Source organism: Lissotriton helveticus, chromosome 3_2 (genome assembly GCF_964261635.1).
Source record: "Lissotriton helveticus chromosome 3_2, aLisHel1.1, whole genome shotgun sequence".
NCBI classification, from domain to species: domain Eukaryota; kingdom Metazoa; phylum Chordata; class Amphibia; order Caudata; family Salamandridae; genus Lissotriton; species Lissotriton helveticus.
In genome coordinates this window covers 32,335,146-32,359,483 of record NC_136062.1, presented here as the reverse complement: position 1 = coordinate 32,359,483, position 24,338 = coordinate 32,335,146, and the positions used below count along the sequence as shown (strand labels likewise).

General features: G+C 47.0%; 1 protein-coding gene across 5 annotated transcripts in view; it reads right to left on the bottom strand.

The window, feature by feature from the left end:
- The window catches only part of ATP8B4 (ATPase phospholipid transporting 8B4 (putative)), a 4,589,528-nt gene extending 4,573,474 nt beyond the window's left edge, over window positions 1-16,054 (bottom strand). For all 5 annotated transcript variants that reach the window (XR_013609828.1, XR_013609825.1, XR_013609826.1 and 2 more), the window contains exon 1: window positions 15,693-16,054. Coding sequence is in view for 1 of the 5 variants with exons in the window: in XM_078684774.1 (XP_078540900.1) it covers window positions 15,693-15,780 (88 nt within the window). In the remaining 4 variants the exon portion in view is untranslated. The remainder of the gene's footprint in view (window positions 1-15,692) is intronic.
- Between the last annotated feature and the right edge of the window lie 8,284 nt (window positions 16,055-24,338).

The following is a 24,338-nucleotide window of genomic DNA, read 5'->3' as shown; positions in this document are numbered from 1 at the left end:
AATTACAGACCAGACTGCAGCCAGCCTCGTCCTCAACATTCCATGACATGACCACATCACACAGCACCTCCACTGGCTCACCGTCCAAAAGAGAGTTACCTTGAAGCTACTCACAAATGCGTACAAAGCCCTCCACAACACCGACCCCAATACCTCAATGAAGGAATCTCCTTCCATGCCACCAAGAGAAACCTCAGCTCGGCCGACCTAGCCCTTGCCGAAATCCCCCGCACTAGTCCTGAATCTGGTGGACCACTTAATTCTAAGCCCGCTTTGAAGGTGACAGGGAAGAAGGGGTTGGATATTTACAATCAGGAGCATACCAGATAACAGGGTAGCAAGTGTGAATCTACCTGGCACCATCATCTCTGTACAAGTTCATGGCAGATCTGTTCCCACCTTGACTTTGTCGGACCCTCTGGAAACTGTATAGTTTACCATAATCACTCCATTCTAACCTGCACCGGCTGCACCTGTGCTGCGGACTGTGTGGGAAAAAACCAAAAATCTAGAAAGTGTTGCAATAATCTGTGGATATTGGGGATCCAAGAGAATCTGGAAGATGGAGATATAAGGAGATTCGTGGTGGAGCTATTTCAGAAAACCTTTCTGGAGCTCTCAGACTGGGTCTGGGACTCTCAGATGCAGCAGGCGCATTGGCTTCTAAATTCAGTCAGCAATACTGTGCATTCTACAGCTAAATATACTTGCCCTATTTTGATTTGCATTGGTAACTTCTTCCTCCAGCAAGAGGTATTTTCTAGAGCTAAGCCCTCTCCCTCGGTTACTTGACCCGGTCAAATTCTTTGTGTGGTCAGACTTTTGTCACATCACTGTAGATTGCAGATGGAGGTTTCGGAAGTTAATTACGCATTTGAGAGAACTTGAAGCTCTGGCTTTTCAGTAACCAGCACGCCTTAAGGTGATTCAATATGGAAGATATATGTCTATAAAGAGGAGGTAGAGGCAGCAGAGCTTGTATCACGCTGGTCAAGGAAGTCCAAGCCAGAAGGAGAGATCCACTGTCTGCTAGGCAGTGGAAGGGACTGTTGATTCCAATGTGATTGCTAATGTGATAGTTGAAACTCCTGGGCCTATCGACTTGGCCTCTACATTTTAGTGGTTGGAGCTGGTCATCATGAATTCATCAGTATTGTGGGGGATCCCCTAGTTGTATATATTATGATGTTTATTGAAAATATAGAAATATGGGCACATCTGTGGGGGCCCAGGGATAATAGAGATGGGACTGGTGATATGCAATCTGGGAGAATGGTAGGCGGGTAGGCGGGTAGATGATTAGGTGGTTTCTTATTTATACTTAGTGAGGGGTACATTTTCTTATTGGGGATACACTATTTTTTTACTTTACCCTACCTATCACTGCCCTTCTCAATTTGGATTTAGATGTTGATTGATTGTTTCAAGGGGGAAGGCCTTAGTGTCCATGCGGTACTCTACTTACGGGATTTTTCCCTTTTTTCCCATCTGTTTTCTGGTTGTTGTTTCTTCTCGAGTCGAAGTGGAGTAGAATATGGCCATCCTTCCACAATGGCAAGTGGAGAGATGATTCCCCCTGGGGTGAACCCTTTTAGTGTAGGGGTGTTGGGTAGGAGTGGTAGGTGTGCGGGTGGCAGTAAGGATTTCTAACTGGGTAAAAAGGAAAAAGCAGGGTCATTATAATCTTTCTTGGGAAAGGATGGGCATCTATGCATTTCTTCAGAGCTTCTATGTACTTCGTCAGAGCAGTAGAAGGTTCATTAATAGTAAGGGTCTGGCTTGCTAGAATAATTGTAATAGTGGTTAGTGCTTTTTTTTGCCTGCTACAATGATGGTCCTTAAGTTTATGTGCTGGAATGTAAGAGGCTTAAACAGCCCTCTCAAAAGATGCTTGGTCAAAGAAACAATACATATTTTCAAACCTCATATATTATGTCTTAGGAGACACATGTTGCATGTAAGGATCAGACAGTATTGTGGGAATAAGTTTAAAGCATTTTTTATTGAGGTAGGCAGGGCACGGTAATTCTCTAAACTCTTTTCCTATTTTTCTGATGCAGGGTCCCCAGGTTTTGTCAAACTGGAGGCTGCTGTGAGTTTTTCCATGCCCAATAAGTTCCATAGTTTATGGAACCAGTCTGGGTGGTGAGTTATTTTGTCACTACCCCATCTGGTAAGGAGAGTTTACTTGGCTGCACATAAGCCCAGTGTTATCGCCTGCCCTCTCGGGGACCCCAGAGGGTAAGTCACGGTATTGGGGAGGCCCAAAATCACACAGCTTGGAATACCTAGGGAGGGTTAGTGCTATTCATTTCATCCACAGCATTTAATATGCCTTGCCAATAAGCATTTATCCAGGGGCAATGCCATAAGAGATGCCTTAAAAGTCCCCATGACCCCACATCCTCTCCAACATGTTGGATCTTCCCTCATTTCCAATGTACAGTGTGTTCAGGAGTGTAATACCAGTAATGAACCAGGTAAAGCAGTGTCCCCTTGCCTGCGGCACTTCGTGCCGTAGTGTTAGCTCACTTTTGGGATGCCTGACCAATCTTTTGGCGTGAATTGCCGCTCACATTCTTTCTCACACCTTAATTGAGCTGATGATTTTGTATGAGTCTGTGGTGCGTTTAAGAAGGTGTATATATCTGACAAGAGTCTTTTATCAGAATGGCGGGTGAAAATAATTTTTTTAAACAGCAATAGTGGTCTTTGCATGTGACCGTATTGACGGTTGCATAACTAAGTGCCTAATTGTCATGTATTGCCAAAATGCCGAAGAAGGGAAGCCATGGCCTCCCTTAATTTGGTGGAAGTCGATTATTCCATTATGGCCAAAAAAGTCGCCTACTCTCTTACAATTTGCGTGTTGCCACACTATGTAGGCTGTGCCCCGAGATGCTGGTAGAAAGTCTGGGTTTCCCAATATCGCAGTTAGTGGGGAAATTCAAGTGGACAATTTCTTTGAGAGTTAGAATGTATCCTAGGTGTCCATCGTAGCACAGAGCACTGGGGAGATGCACACCCCCTGAGGGTGGAGAGGTTTGGGAATTGCCTGATCAATACAGCACCAGTGCGTTTCTGTGACAGGTCTAGCCCACTGCACAAGGTATTGAAGCTGCACCACCTAACAGCAGTGCTTAAGATGGGGAAGCCCCAGTTTGCCATTTGCGGCGAACAAGTATGTCAGTCGCTTAGTAATACGAGCTCTTTTACTGCCCATATGTAAATCTCCATCAAGTGTTGCAGTTTGTTGAGAATATGAAGGTGGCATCAGGAATAGGGTTTACATAACGTATAATATCTTGGGGAGCAGAGTCATCTTGACTGCTGCTAACCTCCCTAGCCTTGACAGCATATAGTCTTTCCATTTCTGTAGTTCTGCGCTGGTGTTTGCCAGTAGAAGGCTGTATTTGCTGTCTTATTGTGGGGTAAATATGGGGGCCTAAATAAATCTCACCCTCTATGGCCCAAAGGAAGCCAAAAATTCACCCCAAGGCATCTTGTTCTAGCTGGGGTACCATAAGGCTAAGGAGTTGTGACTTTTGGGAGTTAATATTGAACCCAGATACCTCCTGAAAGGCCTTGGCTTCTACAAGAGAGCCAGCAAGGAGTGGGTCGGGTCCGACAGTGCCACCATGACATTGTCAGCATGTAATGCCAATTTGTGTTCTCTGCCACCCATCATAATACCAGTGACCTTTTGCCCTCACCCGTCCTGCAAAAGGCTCCATGTATAATGCGAACAGGAGTGGTGACAGGGGGGAGCCCTGTCTCTTTTCTTGTGCGACATCGAAGAGCTTGGACATTAGGCAATTAGCTCAAACCACTGCCTGGGGTCTCAAGTAATTACACCATATACATTGTCTAAAGCGTTGCCCTAAACCTATAGTCCGTAGATCAGGGTGGAGATAAGGCCAGTGAACCCGATCAAAGGCTTTTTTTACATCAATCGAGAATAGTAGTGTCTGTATTCAAGAATGCTGGAATTTATCCGCAAGTAGGCATAAACATTTTGTGTTGTCCACTACTGTTGCGCTCCGGAATGCAGCCTCCCTGATCGGGCTCTATAAGGCCTTGCATCATGGTGGCCAAGCGTGTCTCTAGAATGGTGGTGAAGATCTTAGCATCTACATTTAGTAGTGATATGGTCCTGTAGTAGCAAGCCTCAGCCAGGCCTACCAGTGCAAGGGATTCACCCTTCTCTGCTCAGAGTCCTCAGACCAATAGAAAGAAGTTGGCACAGAAACTGGAATAGAAAAGACAGAGTTTATAAAACCTCATGAGGTGGAACTACATTCACACAACACCTTTCGGTAGAGTATGAGGTAGCACACTGACTGGAAGGAGCTTGGTCCTTTTATACCTATACAGGGGCTCAAATGAATGCGGTACAAGGTACAGAATGCTGGTTTCAAATACATATAAGGTCATACAGAGAGTGTGCTAGCAACAAGTGGGAGGGGTTGACAGTTAGCTAATTCTGGTGGACACATCTTGACAGTTACAAGTTGGGGACAGCTGTAAGCTCAACTGGGCATGTGCAAAGCAGAAGAGGATAAATATATCTTGTCTCTAGGCAGATTTCAAGAGCAGTTAACAGGAAGGTAGGACAGAGCACATGGCAAACAAAATGGCCGACAGAAATACAAAATGGATTCCGTAAAACGGACAAGATAGTCTCTAAATACAAGATGTCTTCTGCTAATGCTTAACCTAATCATTGCTAAATTACAACAGATGACCCTTTCAGCATTTGCTGAAGACATTTGTCTATCTAGGGTAATCTAAATCTGCATCCTGTACATTGATGTTCATCATCTCAGTAATTTCACAATTTAACATGTGTTGTTCTTTTGCAATATTTCTTTTGGCAGGTGTACAAGCAGTGATGCACATGGAGCAAAGCATAGGACCGCATTGTATACAAGTACAACATGTAAATAGTATCACCAGTAGTATACATAGAATAGTCAGTAGTTTCCAGTCCCAAGTAACAAAGAGTGTCCATATCCTGTTCGAAAATGTCCATGTACCAGTCTCTGGGTGAATGTCTGCAGCAATCTTATGCAGTTTAGAGATTGCATCATAAACTGAAGGTGAGTGATCAGGTATAAAAACGCAGCAACTGCTACAGATGATCCGACATGCACCACCTCGATCAGCCAAAATCACGTCAAGCACCATCCTGTTTTGGAGTGCTACAATTCTTGCAATTTGCAGTTCTTCTGTAATGTTCCCAAGTGCCATGGCTGTCTGATTGGTGACCAAAGTGGTACAAAAGGGGGTGGTGATGAATGGAGCATCTGAACCAATCAAACACACCCAATCAACAGATCTGGGTTTAATCCATTACCGTTCTTTAGCCCACTCTGCCACTCCACAGAGGCAGATCTCTGTAAATCCAATACTTCCTCTAGCATCATGCCAACGCTCAGCTTGTGATTTTACTACGTACATAGATGTACTGCTTCGCTGCATTGCAGTTTCACGGGCTACGCGATCTGCGAAGGATTTGCCTTGTCCTATTTTGTCAATGATTTTCTTGTGTGCGCTACACTTCATAATGGCAATTTTCTTCGGATATGTAAGTGCAGTCAAGAGATTATGTACTAATTCTCTGTGCATTATCTGAATCACGTGGGATGTAAGAAAGCCTCTTTCCTCCCAGAGTAAGCCAAAATCATGAACCACTCCAAAAGCATAGCTGCTATCCGTGTAAATGTTCACACATAAGTCAGTACTAAGCTCAAACGCTCGTGTCAAAGCTATTAGTTCAGCTGCTTGAGCCGACTTCTGTGGTATGCGAGCTGTTTCCACTACTGTCTTGAGTGTGGTGATTGCATATGCGGCTGAGGTTGTGCCATCTGGTAACTTCAAACAGGACCCATCAACCCACAGCTCCCCATCTACATCTAGAAGGGGCGTATCTTGCAAATCGATGCAACCCTTTGTCTGTTCCTCAGTAAGGAATATACAATTGTGAGGCTCCTTTGATTGAGACGGAGTCACAGGATATGGCAACAAAGTGGCTGGGTTCAATGTCGCACATATCTTCAATGTAATATGAGGTGCTAACAGTGTCAATTCGTATCCTGTCAGGCGAGCTCTAATTAAATGCTGTGTTTTGTTCTGATTCAAAAGGGCATCCACTGAATGGGGTACTAGCACCAACAGTTTGTGTGACAAAACTATCCCTTCGCTCTGACTTATAGACACCGCTGTCGCTGCAACTGACCGAAACATTCAGGCAACGCACGAACAACAGGATCAAGAACTGCAGAAAAATATGTACAGGGACGCTGCTTGTCACCGTGTATCTGTACTAAAACTGACAATGCACATCCATCTTTCTCATGTACATAGAGTGTAAAGGCCTTCGTATAATCTGGTGTGCCTAATACTGGTGCAGAGCAAAGAGCTTGTCTTAACTGGCGAAAAGCATTTTGACATTCATCTGTCCAAGGAAGGGGAATCGGAGTGTTCTTAGTCAAAAGTGCTAGCAAAGGTTTAACAATATGTGAAAAACCCAATATCTATTGCCTACAAAACGAAGTCAAACCAATAAATGCACGGACATCTTTCTGAATGGAAGGTACTGGGGTGTCTAAGATTGCTTGAATGCGATCTGGTGTCAGTGCACGTCCCTCCTTAGACAGAAGATGACCTAATTAGGTTACCTTCGGTCTACAATATTGGAATTTCTTCCGTGATACTTTATGGTGATGTGCAGCAAGAAAAGAAAGTAAGGACAAAGTACATTTTTCACATTGCTCAGGTGTATCAGCTGCCAACAAGATGTCATCAACATATTGTATGAGAGCCACTCCTTCAGACAAAGTAAAGGAATTGAGTTGTCGTTTTAAGACTTGACTATAAACACTCGGACTCTCAGTGTACCCTTGAGGAACTCTACAAAATCTGTATGATCTGTTATTCAAAGTGAAACCGAACAAATATCGGCTATCAGGGTGAATAGGAATCGAGAAGAAAGAGTTCTTCAAATCGACTACTGAAAATGTAGTTGCTTTTGGAGGGACCAGGGTAAGCAATGTCGTTATGTCAGGTACTACAGGGTACTGTGGTACTACAATCTTGTTGACCTCTTTCAAATCGATGATAAATCTATAAATCCTAGTGTCAGTATCTTTTTTCAAAATAGGAAGAATCGTACTATTGCAAACATTATAAGGAACTTCTTCCGCAACCCCCACCTTAATCAATTCCTGTAAAGCGTGTGAAGAAGTTTGAAACTGGTTCATCTATCTTTTGCTTACAAGACGCTAACATAGTCCATTCTATCTTTTTAGGGGGAATAATCGTCTTTAATTTAACCAATATAGCTACCGGAAGATCCAAAATTAACTGACACGGTTTCTGTGCAGGTTTTCTATCTTCATCTAATTGTTCTAAATCTTTCCACGATGCCCCAAACGCCACACGATCATCAACTTTAGGCAGAGTTCTCCACATATCAGGCGGTAATATTAATCCAAAAAGCAAATCAATACCAGACAAAGTCGTAGTACAAGAGCTAATGGCATCCTCAATTTCTTCATAAAAGGCTGTTGGACTCTTTTGCGGATCAGGCAATGCATTTTTTAGGGCCATAACATCTGCTCTGTTCCAAGGAGTGTATACCCAATTATAAATAAAGTACCCTTTCACGTCGGTAGAAGTCTTATCATCACTTGTACCTGCTCCTTTAGGAGGAACATATAAAGGCGCGGCTTCCCGCATGGGTTTCACATTATTTACAACATTCTTATCTGTTTCGGGCGCCGAAGCTCGTGCCATGTTGATTCGGGATGTTTGTGCAGCTGCGTCTGCTGCCTTTTTCTCCTCCCGCAAACGGGCTGCTTCATTACGTAGTTTAACCAAGCGTCTGATCGTGTCAGTCACCTGGGAGAAGATAAAAGAACGTTCATGTAATTGCTTACAATCAGCTGCTATATCATCTGGCTCTACTTCCGCCGAATATTTCCTAAATCGTTCAACAACCTCTGCAGCAAATATCTCGGTAAAATATTTTTGTTCCATTTCCGACCAATTCTTAATAGTATCTAGAAGTTCAGAAGTAATATTAGTACTACGATTGGCTTTGCGCGCCGCGGATCTAATCTCAGAGGAACGTTCGGTAGTTAACATCGAGCGAGTGTCTCGGATTTTATCCTGCTCTGTAGGAGAGTCCTCATCTGACTCACAAGGAGCAGAGGGAAGAGTATACGGAGGTGGACAAGAGAAAGAGGCCTACGAATAGCGTATTGACCATTTACCTGTAACTAATGCTCCCTATCTTCCCTCTCCATAATTTCTTTATTTTTCATTTCTAATGCTTTCGCATACATGCTCTTACGTTGTTCGTTTTCAATCAAGGCCTGCTGACGCTTCATTCGCTCACGCACTTCCTTCTCCCACATTCGTACACAATCAAACATATCTTGCCTAGCTTTTCGTTTAAACATTCGTTGCTCCACATCCTGAATCTTTCGTAAATCAAATGACCCATGCATAGGCCAACGCAACTCAGGATCCTTACAAGTGTATTAGTTCCATAATGTGCTGTACATTATGGACGAAATACCATACTTAATATACATGTCCCTATTAGGCGTCCCATCTGGGGGGGGCTGGTTGTGCTTCGTCAAGTTTCAAAGTGGTACCACTACAAAAGCAACACATCCTACGAAGTTTGCTGGAAACAGGCATGCCAAAACAATTGTGCAAAATATGCAGTATTAGAATCAAAAGTAGCACTTAAGGTACTCTTCGTACGTTGCGCCGTTGAAACAATTTTAAATAGTGAAAAATCTCCTCATTACCTGCCTATATGTATTGCAACACACATATATATATATATATATATATATATATATATATAGCATACGAGATTCAATATTGGCCAATTTTTTCAAACAAAACAGCAGTAAGTGTTACTAAACAACCTTACCAATCAAAGTCATCAAAACCAACAGCAAGTGCCGCAGAACGGCTCTTACCAATCAAATGGTGTCCAGGTTCCTACTGCCAAGTTCTCAAATTGACCAAATGATCACTGCACGGCAAATCAACAGAAGAGATCTCAGTCGAGGACCGGTGCCACCTGGATGGTCAGATCAGAAAGAAAGGGAAAACGCCGTGGTTGCCAAGACTCAGGTCTCTTCTGGCAGTGATCACGTCCAAAGCGAGATTCCAATCCTTCGTCTCGACCACTCCTTCGGGCAGCCGAGTCGATGATGAGCCCCACGTTGGGCGCCAATTTGTAGTAGCAAGCCTCAGCCAGGCCTTCCAGTGCAAGGGATTCGCCCTTCTCTGCTCAGAGTCCTCAGACCAATAGAAAGAAGTTGGCACAGAAACTGGAATAGAAAAGACAGAGTTTATTAAACCTCATGAGGTGGAACTACATTCACACAACCCCCTTCGGTAGAGTATGAGGTAGCACACTGACTGGAAGGAGCTTGGTCCTTTTATACCCACACAGGGGCTCAAATGAAGGCGGTACAAGGTACAGAATGCGGGTTTCAAATACATATAAGGTCATACTAGCAACAAGTGGAAGGGGCTGACAGTTAGCTAATTCTGGTGGACACATCTTGACAGTTACAAGTTGGGGACAGCTGTAAGCTCAACTGGGCATGTGCAAAGCAGAAGAGGATAAATATATCTTGTCTCTAGGCAGATTTCAAGAGCAGTTAACAGGAAGGTAGGACAGAGCACATGGCAAACAAAATGGCCGACAGAAATACAAAATGGATTCCGTAAAACGGACAAGATAGTCTCTAAATACAAGATGTCTTCTGCTAATGCTTAACCTAATCATTGTTAAATTACAACAGTCCTTTAGACAGAGCATTAGGTAGGATCTTTGCCTGGTTTGTGTATGACTGGGATGGTGGCTAGCCTCATTGTGTCCATTAATGTACCTGTGTCACTAAATGAATTATAGAGACATGTAAGTTTAAGGGCCAGGGTGCGAGTGCAGAGTTTGTAAAAATCAGGTGGATAGCCATCCTGCCCAAAGACCTTACCCGATTGGAGATGGGTAATCGCTGCCACCACTTCATCTGTATGGATATCTCTCTCCAAGCTAAGGGCATGAAGTCAATCTAGTCTATCAATCGGGGCTTGTTCTATATATGCATTTGCATCTCCCTCTGGTAAGCCCTGAGCCATATGCAGGTCGGTGTAGAAATGTTGGAATGCTTGTGCAATATGTTCATCCTGAACTAGTATTCACCCGTGTTTGGAGTCTGTGAGCCAATAATTGCCCTGCTTTATTCCCTCCTACATATTATTTCAGTTTGGTCCGCAAGAGGTCATATTCTGCCCTATCCATTTTGGTTTTGCTTGGGAGGTAACAACCCAACAGGTTTCAATTAGAGGTGCTGCCATTCTTTTCAGTTTTTCCTCTTGAGTAAAGCTAGTCAAAACGGCAGACGACAGTCATGGTGGGTGGCTTATTACACAGATCGAGATGAATTCTGTTTGTATCACCATATGTGTGTCTTACACCCCAAATCAAGATGATCCCCGAATATTCGACTCAATTACAGTAGAACTCCTGTCTTAGTCAGGGACACTCTTTGTTGTCAGTGATTTTAACTGTGTCCTTGTCTATAAAATTGACACAACCTATACCGGTGCTATCCTTCGCATGAATAAAGTTTGTAAAGCGATATGAACGCTTATGAGGATGCATGAGGTGGTGGATGTATGGCAGACACTCAAACCTGGGACTCCTGGCTTTACTTATTATTCACATGTTCATAACCATTATTCTAGCATTGATTATGTTCCCGCTGTGCTGCGTCTTACTCACAACTTGGTGATAGAAGTAGGCCCAAAGTTCATATCAGACCACAATCCCATTATTTTCTCTTTTAAAATTTGTCAAACTGAGATAAAGTTGACTTGCTGGTCTTTTGAACACCGGCTTTTACTGGCTCTAGACAACATTCGGGTGATGCATTTAAATTTGGTTGCATGTAATAGGCACAATTTGGTCTCTGCCTCTATCTCAATAGTAATAGATGACCTAAAAGCATATACTAGATGTACTACGATTAAGTATGTTGGAAACCACAACTGGAGACTGCGGGGTAGAGAGGAACAGTGTATAGCCAAGCTGTCAGGGCTAGAAAGGGCGCATGCACATTTCTCTAAAAAGACGCATCCAAATGGGACTGCTTCTTTCAGATTGTGGAGTGTAGAAGTAAGATCTGAGGCGCATTGCAAGAAAAAGCTGTGACCGCATTTGTGAGTAAGATGCGGGAGGACTATGAGTACATGTAATCAATCAGTACAATCCTAGCTTTGAAAATCAAGTAGAAACATAATTGGTACCGCATTAGCTGCATTTAACATGATTAAGGGCAGGATGTTTTTTATCTTCGCGTGATTCTTAAACAAATTTATAAATTGTATCACTTTTTATATAGAGCAAAAGGCACCAATGATTATAATCAGAGTGAGTGAAGTGTGTGAAATATCGATCATCCACCAAAATTCAGTTTTTCATCGATCACAATTTGAAATGTTTGAAGATGGAATTACATCCGAGTAAATTAAAGATGCAATTCTCTCATTCCCCCGGTAAAGCTGCGAGGTAGGATGGGATTCCATCCGGGATTTAGGAACTTTTTGCTGATGTTTTGGTCCCTCTTATCTTATTAATCTTTCAGAACACTGACCAAGGGCAAAGAATCCCTGAATCATGGGATTCTGACAATATAGCAATCTTCCTGAAAAAAGGGAAGCCCCACACGGATTGAGGATCATACAGGCCGATCTAACTCATCAACACCAATGCCATCATCTACTCTAAAGCTTTGGCGGTTAATTTGGCTCAGGTGATTGATGCTCTTGCTAGTTCAAAAAAGGCATGGAATACTTTACTTTATTGTGTGATTACCTAAAATCATTTACAAATGCAATGCATATTACTTTCGTGATTACAACGATAGGTTAGTAAAATGACATCTAAAAAGAGGATTTAAAAACAGCTGGTAGCTTATACATCCGTCAATCAGTGCAATGTTTTTGGTGCATCTAATGGATAAAGCATAGTGCAAGATGAAACAGTGATTGTAATAAATTTGTGATATGCGACATCTGGCTTCATAAGTCAGTGCCCTGGTATTAGTACATCTTAACCGTAAGGCTTAAGACAGGATCACTAATGGCCATGTTGTGCAGTGTTGTTAGTGCACAACGACAGTAGGCACGTAGTTAAAGTATTATTATGCTGTTATTTTTTAGAGGCATGGTTTTGTTCCAAGTGGATAATCTACTATACATACTAACATGGCAATTGCCTTCTTTGATACAGCCAATAATCTGTGTAGATCAGATGGTCTGATCCTTCTCGACACTGAGAAGGTGTTTAATAGGCTCTCCTGGCCCTATCGCTGGCTAGTGATGATTCGAATTTATTTAACATAGGGGATAGATTAGGTGCTTGAAGTCTGAGCCTGTCATATTTCATTAATGTAAGTGTTTTATGGCTGAGCCAGTAAGATCTGACTAACCTGAGGGATAATTTTGCTTTCAGATGCTTAAGTGTGTATGATCGATGTAACCTGACAGTAGCCCTGCCAGTGGCGGCCAACATGTCTAGCGGGTGGCGGGGATGGTGGGTTCCGCGGCAAGGGGTCCTGTATATAAAAAAAACCATTTAAAAAAAGAGTAAACTTGCCTTGCCGCCGGTTTCGGCTACTCTGCTCCTACTTTCCTTTTGGAACTCGTGGAACAGGAAGCAGGCCCCATTAACCAATCACAACGCTGCAATGCAGCATTGTGATTGGTAAGCACCCAGGCTCCCCTGACCAATCACAATGGTGCGGTGCAGCGTTGTGATTGATCTGAGCATCCTGGTTGGATGCTCAGCCAGGGAATGGGGGCCTGGGCATGTTCTCCATGCAGGATGTAATGCAGCCTGTGCGGAGAACAGTCTGCATGACTGTTTTGGGCGGTCCGTGAAGGCCGACCAAAACAGTCACTGGGCACTTAGGATTGGTCAAACCACTCCTCCCCTTCCTGCTCCGAGAACAAAGCAGCCCTGCCCACCCACCTGCAAAGCAGCACATAGCATAAAATGCTAATAACTCAAAGTTATTATAATTTTATGTTTCTTCTTCACACTGCTTAAAAGCAGTAAGGCGACGCTCCTCCGCCATAGCAGAGGAGCCGCCACTGAGCCCTGCTGTTAAAGGGTTGAGTGTGTAATATCTGTGCAATTTGAGAAAAACTGATGCTGTCAGATACCTAAGCTTGAAAGATATTTGCAGCCTACGTTATAGCATTGGTGCCCAAGCTTGAGTCTGGAAGAAATAGGCTTGTTATCTGGGATCTGATTTCACCCAATTGTTGCAACTGGAGGGGTGGCTTACATGCTCCAGTTGAGAAGAAATGAGCAACCTGAGAAGGTACTACCTGGGCCTGTAAAGCATATATAAACTTGCAAAAAATATTCTTGTGTTACGCCTGAACCTGTATTGAGGTATGTGTAACTGGGCACATTGTTTTTCAGATGAAAGTTAGAATTGATATGATCTGTGGTAGATAAACAAAGCTGATTTCCTACATTCAGAATCTGTGACATATGTGCTGACCCCAACTAGCTATATCTCAAAAAGGTGTAGAAGATTTGGATGTTTAAGAAACGTGTACAGTTAGCACAAAATGTTTCTGAAGATACATCTATCTTAAACAAATGGCATTTAAAAAAAATCTTAAAACCATTCTTGTTGTTAGGTTCACTGTTTTTAAATCTCTCTCCTATGATTGATTAATTATAATTGTAGTTCTTGTGAGCCAATTTTAGTCCCTTTTGCTTAGCCAGGAATCGGTTTGGGGAATTGCACCTTAGGAATGTGTCATTTATAACCCTTGGTATGTGTAAATTGTTGAAATAGGGGTCCCCAAAATATATTTTTGCCCAGCACCCTGATAATTTTTAAGATGACAGTACCTGTGAACTGTCCTAAGATAGCATAAGTGAGCCAAAAACTAATAATACATTCAAAGGTGTTCTGAACAGAGGCACCCAAAATATGTTTGGCCCATGGCCGTCAAAATTCTTACAATGTCCCTGGCTGTGCCGTTTCCAAGTAAACACCAAGCTGTGTGTCGCACTTGGGGCACAGTCCGGTAATGCAGATGACATTCCCATGGGATGGATGGCACAGGTGGAAACTGAAGTCATATGTAATCAACGTTGCATCCTAGGTGTTAATAATCACTACTTTCATAGTAAACAACCCCTACCAGCGGGGCTATACAAAGAGGTGAGCGGGCCTAGCAAACGCACCACTGGCCCCAGGTTAGTTGTCTATTATCTGTCTCCCATGCTCTAGCCTCAAAGGCTTAAACCTAGGGGATAGAAACAAGGAGGTAGCAGGGGGCAGAAGTCCATAAGCACAATAAACTGATGCGGCCTTAACGGAGTACCATTTGCTGCCTTGAAAATTATTTTTATCAACTAAGCGTTCATCTATATTAGGCAAGAGACGGACACAGGAGAAAGTGCTGCTGTTTCACACATCTCACAATATCTGCTCCCTCAAGATAAGGCTACTGCTTGATGTGCATTGCTCTCAGAATGAATCAGTTCTTCGTCAAACGAATACTGTGATGCTAGAATATATTCTGATGTTTAGTCTTTCCCTGTAAGGAATTTAGCATATCTGACTGAATAATTACTTCTGATAACGTTAATTTTATTTATCCGGGTCACTCATGTGAAGAAGTCTTTCTGAGTAGGTTAACTTTAGAAGCATTCGTTGCCCCTGCAGGAACTGACTGATATAGCAAGGGAGGCTGCCAGGGCTTAATTTGAGCCGGTGCTGGGCGCCAGCACTTAAGTGTCAACACCAGTACTTACAACAGCTAACACTAGGTGGCGATGCTCGTGTATTTAAAAGATTGGCAGAACAACAGTTGATTATTAATTAAATATATTGCTTTGGGGGCTTCGAACAGTCTGAAATGCCAAACATGTACAAGTGTGATGGTCAGCAGTTGTGTAGATACTGCCATTGGCAGTGCTGGCAGTGGCAATGGATGGTGCAAGCTGTGGTGGCCTTCTCTTGAGGGCCCTGGCACTTATGTTTATACAAATTAAGCAGTGGCGGCTGCATTTCAAAGTACCCCCTCCACCGCCAACGACTGGTGACTATCAAGGTGGGTCACATTTCAGTAAAGTACACCGGCACACAGTCTGACCAAATTATCGTTTCTTCTTTTCTAAGGTGACACCGAACACGTTTTTGTAAAGACCTGCTAATAATACCTTTTCAGGGGGTTCAGGAACGCCTGATTGCAGGACTGCAAACTGAGGCCCAGATAACAGAGCTCTTCAAAGAACTGTAAACTGTTGAAACTGTTGTTTGGTGCTCTAAGAAGCACGTTTACGCATACACACCATTGCCATAAAAAGGTACTGCGTGAGCGTGGTACCAATAGCGCCTGGAGACAGCAAAGCATCAGTGTCCGTGTGCTTGAAAGACGGGGTTCGCTACGGATATAGGTGAAGGACTGGGGAGTCAGGGAAAACCTACTGTGAAATACAATAAATCCTTTGCGGATTAAATTTACAACCAATCACCTTTTTGTTTGATAAAATAAATCGACATTAAGAACCTCTCTAGCTGTGCCCTCAAATCATGGATCTTGCTTTACCATATCGTACTCACCCGTGCGAGTCTCTTGCCGCCAAGGTGATGCTGGGAGCCGCGATAAAAATCTTGTAAGTATCCGTCGTAGTGCGGAGACTCCTGGCATAGGTGCGTTCACACCTCACGACTACCTGATGTATTCTCAAGAAGGTCTTCTTCCGGCCGTTCATGAATCGGATTGGTCTCTTGTCCCGGCGCGGCCCTTCTGCGTCTTACTTCATTCATTGCCTCTGTCTTTGTTTCTGGTACAGTACTTTCCTAGTTGCTCACTGTACGTTTGATTCATGTTACTTCGTTCTCCTCCGATGGGATTTTCCGTTCATTCCCACTTGAAGGTTTTCTGCTTTCAGCAGGAGGTCTTATTAGTTGCCGCATGAGGAAATGACCGTTTGTCCTCTTTTAGCCTATTGTATTAGAACTTGAGCCTGATTGGTTAGAAAGACTGCTTACATTCTGCGCCGCCAATCCGGATGCAGAGACCGTAAAGAAGCTGAAGACTCCATTCTCTTGCTTATATGCCCCGAGTTGAGCACTTTTCTGACTGAGAGAGGCATGTTTATTTACTAGATAAGGTACTTCTAGAGTGGACAACCTGAAATGAGCTCGAGGTCAGCCACTGCGTCTCTAAAGGGGGGCAGATGGGACTGTGTCCAATCTGTATTTGTTCTCCCCTATGGGTTCCACCAGCACAGCTGTTGGATCTGCCAGGAGACATCAGGGTGACTAACTGGCATGGGAGCAAATTCAGGACAAGGTGAGTGTAAAAAATTCAGGACATAGGGTCAAATTCAAATTCAAAGAAGCTTTATTTCGATATTCAGAGTAATATCATAAAAGCAAACATTGTTAAAAACAAATATATATCACAAAGTGCCAGTTGCGTTACCATCACGAGCACACCCAGTCTAAACCTTGAGAGGAGCATTCTAATGTAACAATTAAGATCACTTGCAAGGTACAATTGGAGTCCCGGTTCAGAGGTGATTTGCTGATAAGCTAAAACAGAATGTTTAAGTTTTTCCGTAGACCATCTTTTATTCGCTAGATAGTCCATAGCCAATTTTCGCAGGGCTTTCCTAGGCATTGTTTCCATACTAGATGGGTTCTTAAAAAACTCGGGATGACCAATCTCGGTCAACATTGTTTCCACATAAAACAGCCATTTAATTTGCCTTATACCATCAAGGTTTAGGCAGTCAGAAATTATATTGCGGTTAAAGGCTGTCTCGGGAGTAACCCACAACTTATGCCATAGCAGGATAGGCTCGATCTTTATAGTATCAGAGATGTAGGGGAGACCCAATTCTATATGTGTAAAATAGCTAGCTGAGGATTTAGGGACCCCCAGAAGATATCTGAGAAAGCAATTTTCAGATTGCTGAATTGAAATTGAGGTATCAATCCCCCAGATACCAGAGCCATAGGTGGCTTTGGATACACATTTAGCCTTATATATTAAAATCAGCTCCTTGACGGGTCTACCCCCAATTTTGGCCGCAAAGTTCTGCAATGCTCCAATCGCCCTAGAGAATGCTAATTTTCTAGCTTTAATTGCTGTATGCCAGGAGCACTTCCTGTCAAACGAAATCCCAAGATAGGGGAATTGGTCTGATGTCTCTACCCTTCTACCCTCGAGGAAGATGGGACAAGGTGCTTTCTTTGTTCCACGGCCACAGGACATGGAAAAGGTTTTTGATATGTTAACCTTAAGTCCCTTTTCCTTCATAAAAAGTGTAAACTTTGAGACAGCCCTCTGTAAGCCCAACCTGGTTTGCGACATGATGGCAGTGTCGTCCGCATACAAGAGGATGGGGACGGGGTTACCCCGGACTGAGGGGTAATCGTACTGAAAGCCCTTAAGGTGGTCGCCAATAGAGTTAATATAGAGGGAGAAGAGTAGGGGCGCTAAGATGCACCCCTGTCTCACCCTCCTCTTGATGGAAAATCTTGACGAGCACTCCCCTCGTTGTCCAAAGCGCACCCTCGCCCCAGCATCTCTGTATAATTCCTTAATAAAGTTAAGAATTGAAAGTTCCATACCCAGGTCCTCAAGTGTGGATCATAGCTGATTATGGTCAACACAGTCGAAGGCTGAACTGGAGTCAATAAAAGTAATAAAAAGATTCCCTTTCTTGGCTTGAGTATACTTAAAAATTAAAAAATGCAAATTTAGACTCTGCTCAACCGTTCCCATACCAGGGCGGAAGCCGTACTGGAGGATAGATAAAATGTTACCTTCCTCAGTCCATTGTTGCACACGCTTAAGAATAATGCGGCCAGCTACCTTCATTAAGGCATCGAGGAGGGAAATCGGGCGATAGCAAGATGGATCATGCCTGTCCCCCTTTTTAGGTTTCGACCTGGCGATCTGCGCAAGCAGTTCGCGCAGGTGAAATCTTTTGTTTACCATATTGGCTATTGGAACGTCCCCCACCTCCCATTGGCTAGCTCCATAAATGGAGGCTAGCCATTGGGAGCCGGATCTGTCCGTCAAGGCCGGACCAGATTCGGGGGCGTTCCCGCGATTTTTTCCCTCTCCGCCTCTGCGATGTCGTCATCGCGGCGGTGGGCGGAGCTTCGTTTTTTTCCCTTCTGTGTTTGTTTTGGTCATTCCATGCGAGGAAGCCCAGGTGAGTGCTTGTTTTTTAGTGGTGGAGCACGTGAATTCAGTGTACTTTAGTTAAAAATACATGATGAAGACACAGGCCACGATCTGGCTGTTCATCAAGTGCATGGGCGCTAAAACTAATTTTTGCCCCTTTATTTGTAGTGAGGACTACGCAGTGGTTTGTCTGATGTGAAATTGCTCGGCTGATCCCCTTTGTTGCAGCATGCATAACTTTTCATTCTTTCAGTTCGACTTTACAGTCCGTTTTAATAATGTCCTTAAAACTGCGGGTGTTCAGTACCCAAACGGCCTAAATAGACTCGTATGGGCTAAGCATCTCGTGCCCCTCGTGAGACACTTGTAAAACTGCTCATAAGATTTGCAACAGGGAGTTTTTTCATGGTTTGGCATTTTTCGTAATGCATTACAGTTGAATTTATATAGCGCTTCATATCCTAACCGCACTGCAAAGCGCTGAAGAGCATCATAGAGAGTGCAGAGTGGAGAGTGCATAGGGAGTGCAGAGTGCATGGAGAGTGCATAGGGAGTGGAGAGTGCATAGGGAGTGGAGAGTGCATAGGGAGTGGAGAGTGCATAGGGAGTGGAGAGTGCATAGGGAGTGCAGAGTGCATAGAGAGTGCAGAGTGGAGAGTGCATAGGGAGTGCACAGGGAGTGGAGAGTGCACAGGGAGTGGAGAGTGCATAGGGAGTCGAGAGTGCATAGGGAGTGGAGAGTGCATAGGGAGTGGAGAGTGCATAGGGAGTGCAGAGTGGAGAGTGCATAGGGAGTGGAGAGTGCATAGGGAGTGGAGAGTGCATAGGGAGTGGAGAGTGCATAGGGAGTGGAGAGTGCATAGGGAGTGGAGAGTGCATAGGGAATGGAGAGTGCATAGAGAGTGGAGAGTGCATAGAGAGTGCAGAGTGGAGAGTGCATAGGGAGTGGAGAGTGCATAGGGAGTGGAGAGTGCATAGGGAGTGGAGAGTGCATAGGGAGTGGAGAGTGCATAGGGAGTGGAGAGTGCATAGGGAGTGGAGAGTGCATAGAGAGTGGAGAGTGCATAGAGAGTGCAGAGTGGAGAGTGCATAGGGAGTGGAGAGTGCATAGGGAGTGGAGAGTGCATAGGGAGTGGAGAGTGCATAGAGAGTGCAGAGTGGAGAGTGCATAGGGAGTGGAGAGTGCATAGGGAGTGGAGAGTGCATAGGGAGTGGAGAGTGCATAGGGAGTGGAGAGTGCATAGGGAATGGAGAGTGCATAGAGAGTGGAGAGTGCATAGAGAGTGCAGAGTGGAGAGTGCATAGGGAGTGGAGAGTGCATAGGGAGTGGAGAGTGCATAGGGAGTGGAGAGTGCATAGGGAGTGGAGAGTGCATAGGGAGTGGAGAGTGCATAGGGAGTGCAGAGTGGGGAGTGGAGAGTGCATAGGGAGTGGAGAGTGCATAGGGAGTGCAGAGTGGAGAGTGCATAGGGAGTGCAGAGTGGAGAGTGCATAGGGAGTGCAGAGTGCATAGGGAGTGCAGAGTGCATAGGGAGTGCAGAGTGGAGAGTGCATAGGGAGTGCAGAGTGCATAGGGAGTGCAGAGTGCATAGGGAGTGGAGAGTGCATAGGGAGTGGAGAGTGGAGAGTGCATAGGGAGTGGAGAGTGCATAGAGAGTGGAGAGTGCATAGAGAGTGCAGAGTGGAGAGTGCATAGGGAGTGGAGAGTGCATAGGGAGTGGAGAGTGCATAGGGAGTGGAGAGTGCATAGGGAGTGGAGAGTGCATAGGGAATGGAGAGTGCATAGAGAGTGGAGAGTGCATAGAGAGTGCAGAGTGGAGAGTGCATAGGGAGTGGAGAGTGCATAGGGAGTGGAGAGTGCATAGGGAGTGGAGAGTGCATAGGGAGTGGAGAGTGCATAGGGACTGCAGAGTGCATAGGGACTGCAGAGTGCATAGGGAGTGCAGAGTGGGGAGTGGAGAGTGCATAGGGAGTGGAGAGTGCATAGGGAGTGCAGAGTGGAGAGTGCATAGGGAGTGCAGAGTGGAGAGTGCATAGGGAGTGCAGAGTGCATAGGGAGTGCAGAGTGCATAGGGAGTGCAGAGTGGAGAGTGCATAGGGAGTGCAGAGTGCATAGGGAGTGCAGAGTGCATAGGGAGTGCAGAGTGGAGAGTGCATAGGGAGTGCTGAGTGCATAGGGAGTGCAGAGTGCAGAGTGCATAGGGAGTGCAGAGTGCATAGGGAGTGCAGAGTGGAGAGTGCATAGGGAGTGCAGAGTGCATAGGGAGTGCAGAGTGGAGAGTGCATAGGGAGTGCAGAGTGGAGAGTGCATAGGGAGTGCAGAGTGCATAGGGAGTGGAGAGTGCATAGGGAGTGCAGAGTGGAGAGTGCATAGGGACTGCAGAGTGCAAAGGGAGTGCAGAGTGGGGAGTGGAGAGTGCATAGGGAGTGGAGAGTGCATAGGGAGTGGAGAGTGCATAGGGAGTGGAGAGTGCATAGGGAGTGCAGCGTGGAGAGTGCATAGGGAGTGCAGAGTGGAGAGTGCATAGGGAGTGGAGAGTGCAGAGTGCATAGGGAGTGCAGAGTGCATAGGGAGTGCAGAGTGCATAGGGAGTGCAGAGTGCATAGGGAGTGCAGAGTGGAGAGTGCATAGGGAGTGCAGAGTGCAGAGTGGAGAGTGCATAGGGAGTGCAGAGTGCATAGGGAGTGGAGAGTGCATAGGGAGTGCAGAGTGCAGAGTGCATAGGGAGTGGAGAGTGCAGAGTGCATAGGGAGTGCAGAGTGCATAGGGAGTGCAGAGTGGAGAGTGCATAGGGAGTGGAGAGTGCATAGGGAGTGGAGCAGTTCGCGCAGGTGAAATCTTTTGTTTACCATATTGGCTATTGGAACGTCCCCCACCTCCCATTGGCTAGCTCCATTGTTAGACGGGGACCCTGAGGGTCGGCCATCTTCCTGGGGACTCTCCTCGCTGAGGCGGAAAAAGCGTGACAGGCCGTCGGCGTTGGCGTGGTCCTGGCCTGGACGATGTTCCACCGTGAAGTCCATCCCCTGCAGGGAGATGGACCAGCGCAACAGCTTCGGGTTTTCCCCCCGCATTTGCATCAGCCATTGCAGGGGTCGGTGGTCTGTTTGCACCCGGAAGTGGGTGCCGAAGAGGTATGGCCGGAGCTTCTTGAGTGCCCAGACTACGGCGAAGGCCTCTCTCTCAATGGTGCTCCAGCGCTGTTCTCGGGGCAAGAGGCGTCTGCTGATGAAGACCACCGGATGGTCGACCCCTTCGGCGTTGAGTTGGGAGAGGACGGCCCCCACACCATGATCGGAGGCGTCCGTCTGCACAATGAATTCCCGGCTGTAGTCGGGAGCCTGGAGCACGGGGGCCGTGCACATGGCGGTCTTTAGTTTCTCGAAGGCCGATTGGCAGTCCAGGGTCCAGTTGACGGTTTTGGGGCCCTTTTTGGAGGTGAGCTCTGTGAGGGGCCCCGCGATGCTGCCATAGTCCTTCACGAACCGCCGGTAGTATCCGGTGAGCCCCAGGAAGGCCCGGACCTCCGTTTGGGTCGTAGGGGGTTGCCAGGGCTGGATGGCAGCAATCTTGAGTTGGAGAGGAGCCACTAGCCCGCTTCCCACTTGGTGTCCCAGGTAGGTCACGGACCCTTGGCCAACCTGGCACTTGCTGGCCTTGATGGTGAGCCCGGCTTGCTGGAGGGCGTGTAGAACCTCCCGCAGGTGGCGGAGGTGGTCGGTCCACTGGTGGCTGTACACAGCAATGTCGTCCAGGTAGGCGGCGCTGAAGTCTTCCAGGCCCGCCAGTACCTGGTTTACCAGCCGTTGGAACGTGGCCGGGGCGTTTTTCATGCCGAAGGGCATGACTTTAAAGTGGTAGTGCCCGTCTGGGGTAGAGAAGGCGGATCGTTCTTGGGCCCGAGGGGTGAGGCCGATCTGCCAGTAGCCCGCTGTTAGGTCGAAGATGCTCAGGTAGCGGGCGGCCCCCATCCGGTCAATTAGCTCGTCGGCCCGGGGGATGGGATGAGCGTCGGTCCTGGTAACTGCATTCAGCCCCCGATAGTCCACGCAGAACCGGAGCTCAGGGGCAACGCCCGGGGCGGCCGCCTTGGGAACCAGGACGACTGGGCTTGCCCAGGGGCTGTCTGAGGGTTCGATCACTCCCAGGGTCAGCATTTTGGACACCTCGGTCTGGATGCAGGCTCGTACCCGGTCTGGTACGCGGTATGCCCGGTGTCGGATAGGAGGGCTGTCCCCGGTGTCCACATCGTGGAGGCACCAGGGGGTGACTCCGGGGGTGAGGGAGAACAGGGAGGCGAACCGCCTCAGGAGCGCTTGGCAGTCTTGGCGTTGCTCCGGGGACAGGGCCTCGGAGAGCTGGACCCCTTCCACTGAGCCATCCTGCTCGAAGGCCCTCAGTAAGTCCGGAAGGGGTTCGGAGTCTTCTTCTGTCCCATTATCGGTAGCCATCAGGAGGCTGAGCTCGGATCGCACAAAATGGGGTTTTAGCCTGTTGGCATGGAGGACCCGTAGGGGGTTCCGGGCAGTCTCCATGTCGATTAAATAGGTGACGGGCCCTTTGCGTTCGATTACCTTGAAGGGCCCGGACCATCGGTCTTGGAGTGCACAGGGTTCAACCGGGGACATCACCCAGACCTGTTGTCCCGGTTCGAACTCAATGGAGGACGCGTGCTGATCGTACCACCTCTTCATGTCCTCCTGACTGGCCTCGAGGTTGGCTTTGGCGGTGTCTCGGAACTGCCGGGTCTGGTTGCGGAGAGCCAGGAGGTACCTGTAGATGTCCGGGGGAGTTTTCTGGGGAGGCTGCTCCCAACCTTCCTTGACTAGGCTGAGGGGGCCCCGGACGGGGTGCCCGTACAGGATTTCAAATGGGCTGAAGCCGAGGGACTTCTGCGGGACCTCCCGATAGGCAAACAGGAGGCAGGGAAGTAGCACGTCCCACTGGCGTCGAAGGGGTTCTTCTAGGCCCATAATCATCCCCTTGAGGGTGCGGTTGAACCTCTCGACCAGTCCGTTTCCTTGCGGGTGATAGGGGGTCGTGAATTTGTAGGTGACCCCGCATTGTTGCCAAAGAGACTTCATATATCTGGAGATAAAGTTCGTGCCCCTGTCACTGACGACCTCCCGGGGGAACCCCACCCGGGAGAAGATCCCCATCAGGGCCCGGCCCACCACGGGGGCCGTCACCGTCCGAAGAGGGATGGCCTCGGGATAGCGAGTGGCGTGGTCTACGAGGACCAGGATGAACCGGTGTCCTTGGGCTGTTCGAGGGTCGAGGGGCCCCACAATGTCTATTCCCACTCGTTCAAACGGGGTGGTGACGACAGGAAAGGGTTGCAATGGTGCTTTGATTTTTCGGCCACTTTTTCCGCTGGCCTGGCAGGTGGGGCAGGCCTTGCAGTGGTTGGTGACATCCTTTCGCATGTGGGGCCAGAAAAAATGGGTCACCAGGCGGTCGTAGGTTTTATCCTGCCCCAGGTGTCCGGCAAGGGGGACATCGTGGGCTAAGTTCAGGAGGAAGTCTCGGAAGCGAAGGGGCACCACCAGCACCCGACTGGCCCCTAGTTCCGCCACTTTCTGCTCGCTGTAGAGCAGGTCTTGGTCCCAGTAGATCCAGTGGGCCCCCGAGGTATCCCCGGTGCTCTGGGCCAGGGCTTGCTGCCGGAGTCCTTCGAGAGAGGGACAGGTTTTCTGTTCGGCCCGGAATTGTTCCTGCGTGGGGCCTCCCTCCTGCCGCCATTGTGCCAGGTCAGGGACGTCCCGAAGCTGGTCGGATCCTTCTTCGGTTTGGGTCAATGGACTGGCTCCTGGGGCGGCCTCCTCTGGGATGAGCGCGGGAGGAGGTTCTGGCCACTCGGGCTCTTCTGGGCTGGGGACCGCGCGGGCGGTCATGGACCGGGTCGTGACGCAGACCCATTCGGGGAGGCCAAGCATCCCCAGGTGCTCCCTCCGTTCGACAGCTGCCCATGGAGAGCTTTCAAGGTCGTTTCCTAGGAGGCAGTCCACGGGGGCATCATCGCGGACAGTTACTTTTAACATCCCTGTTACTCCTCCCCACT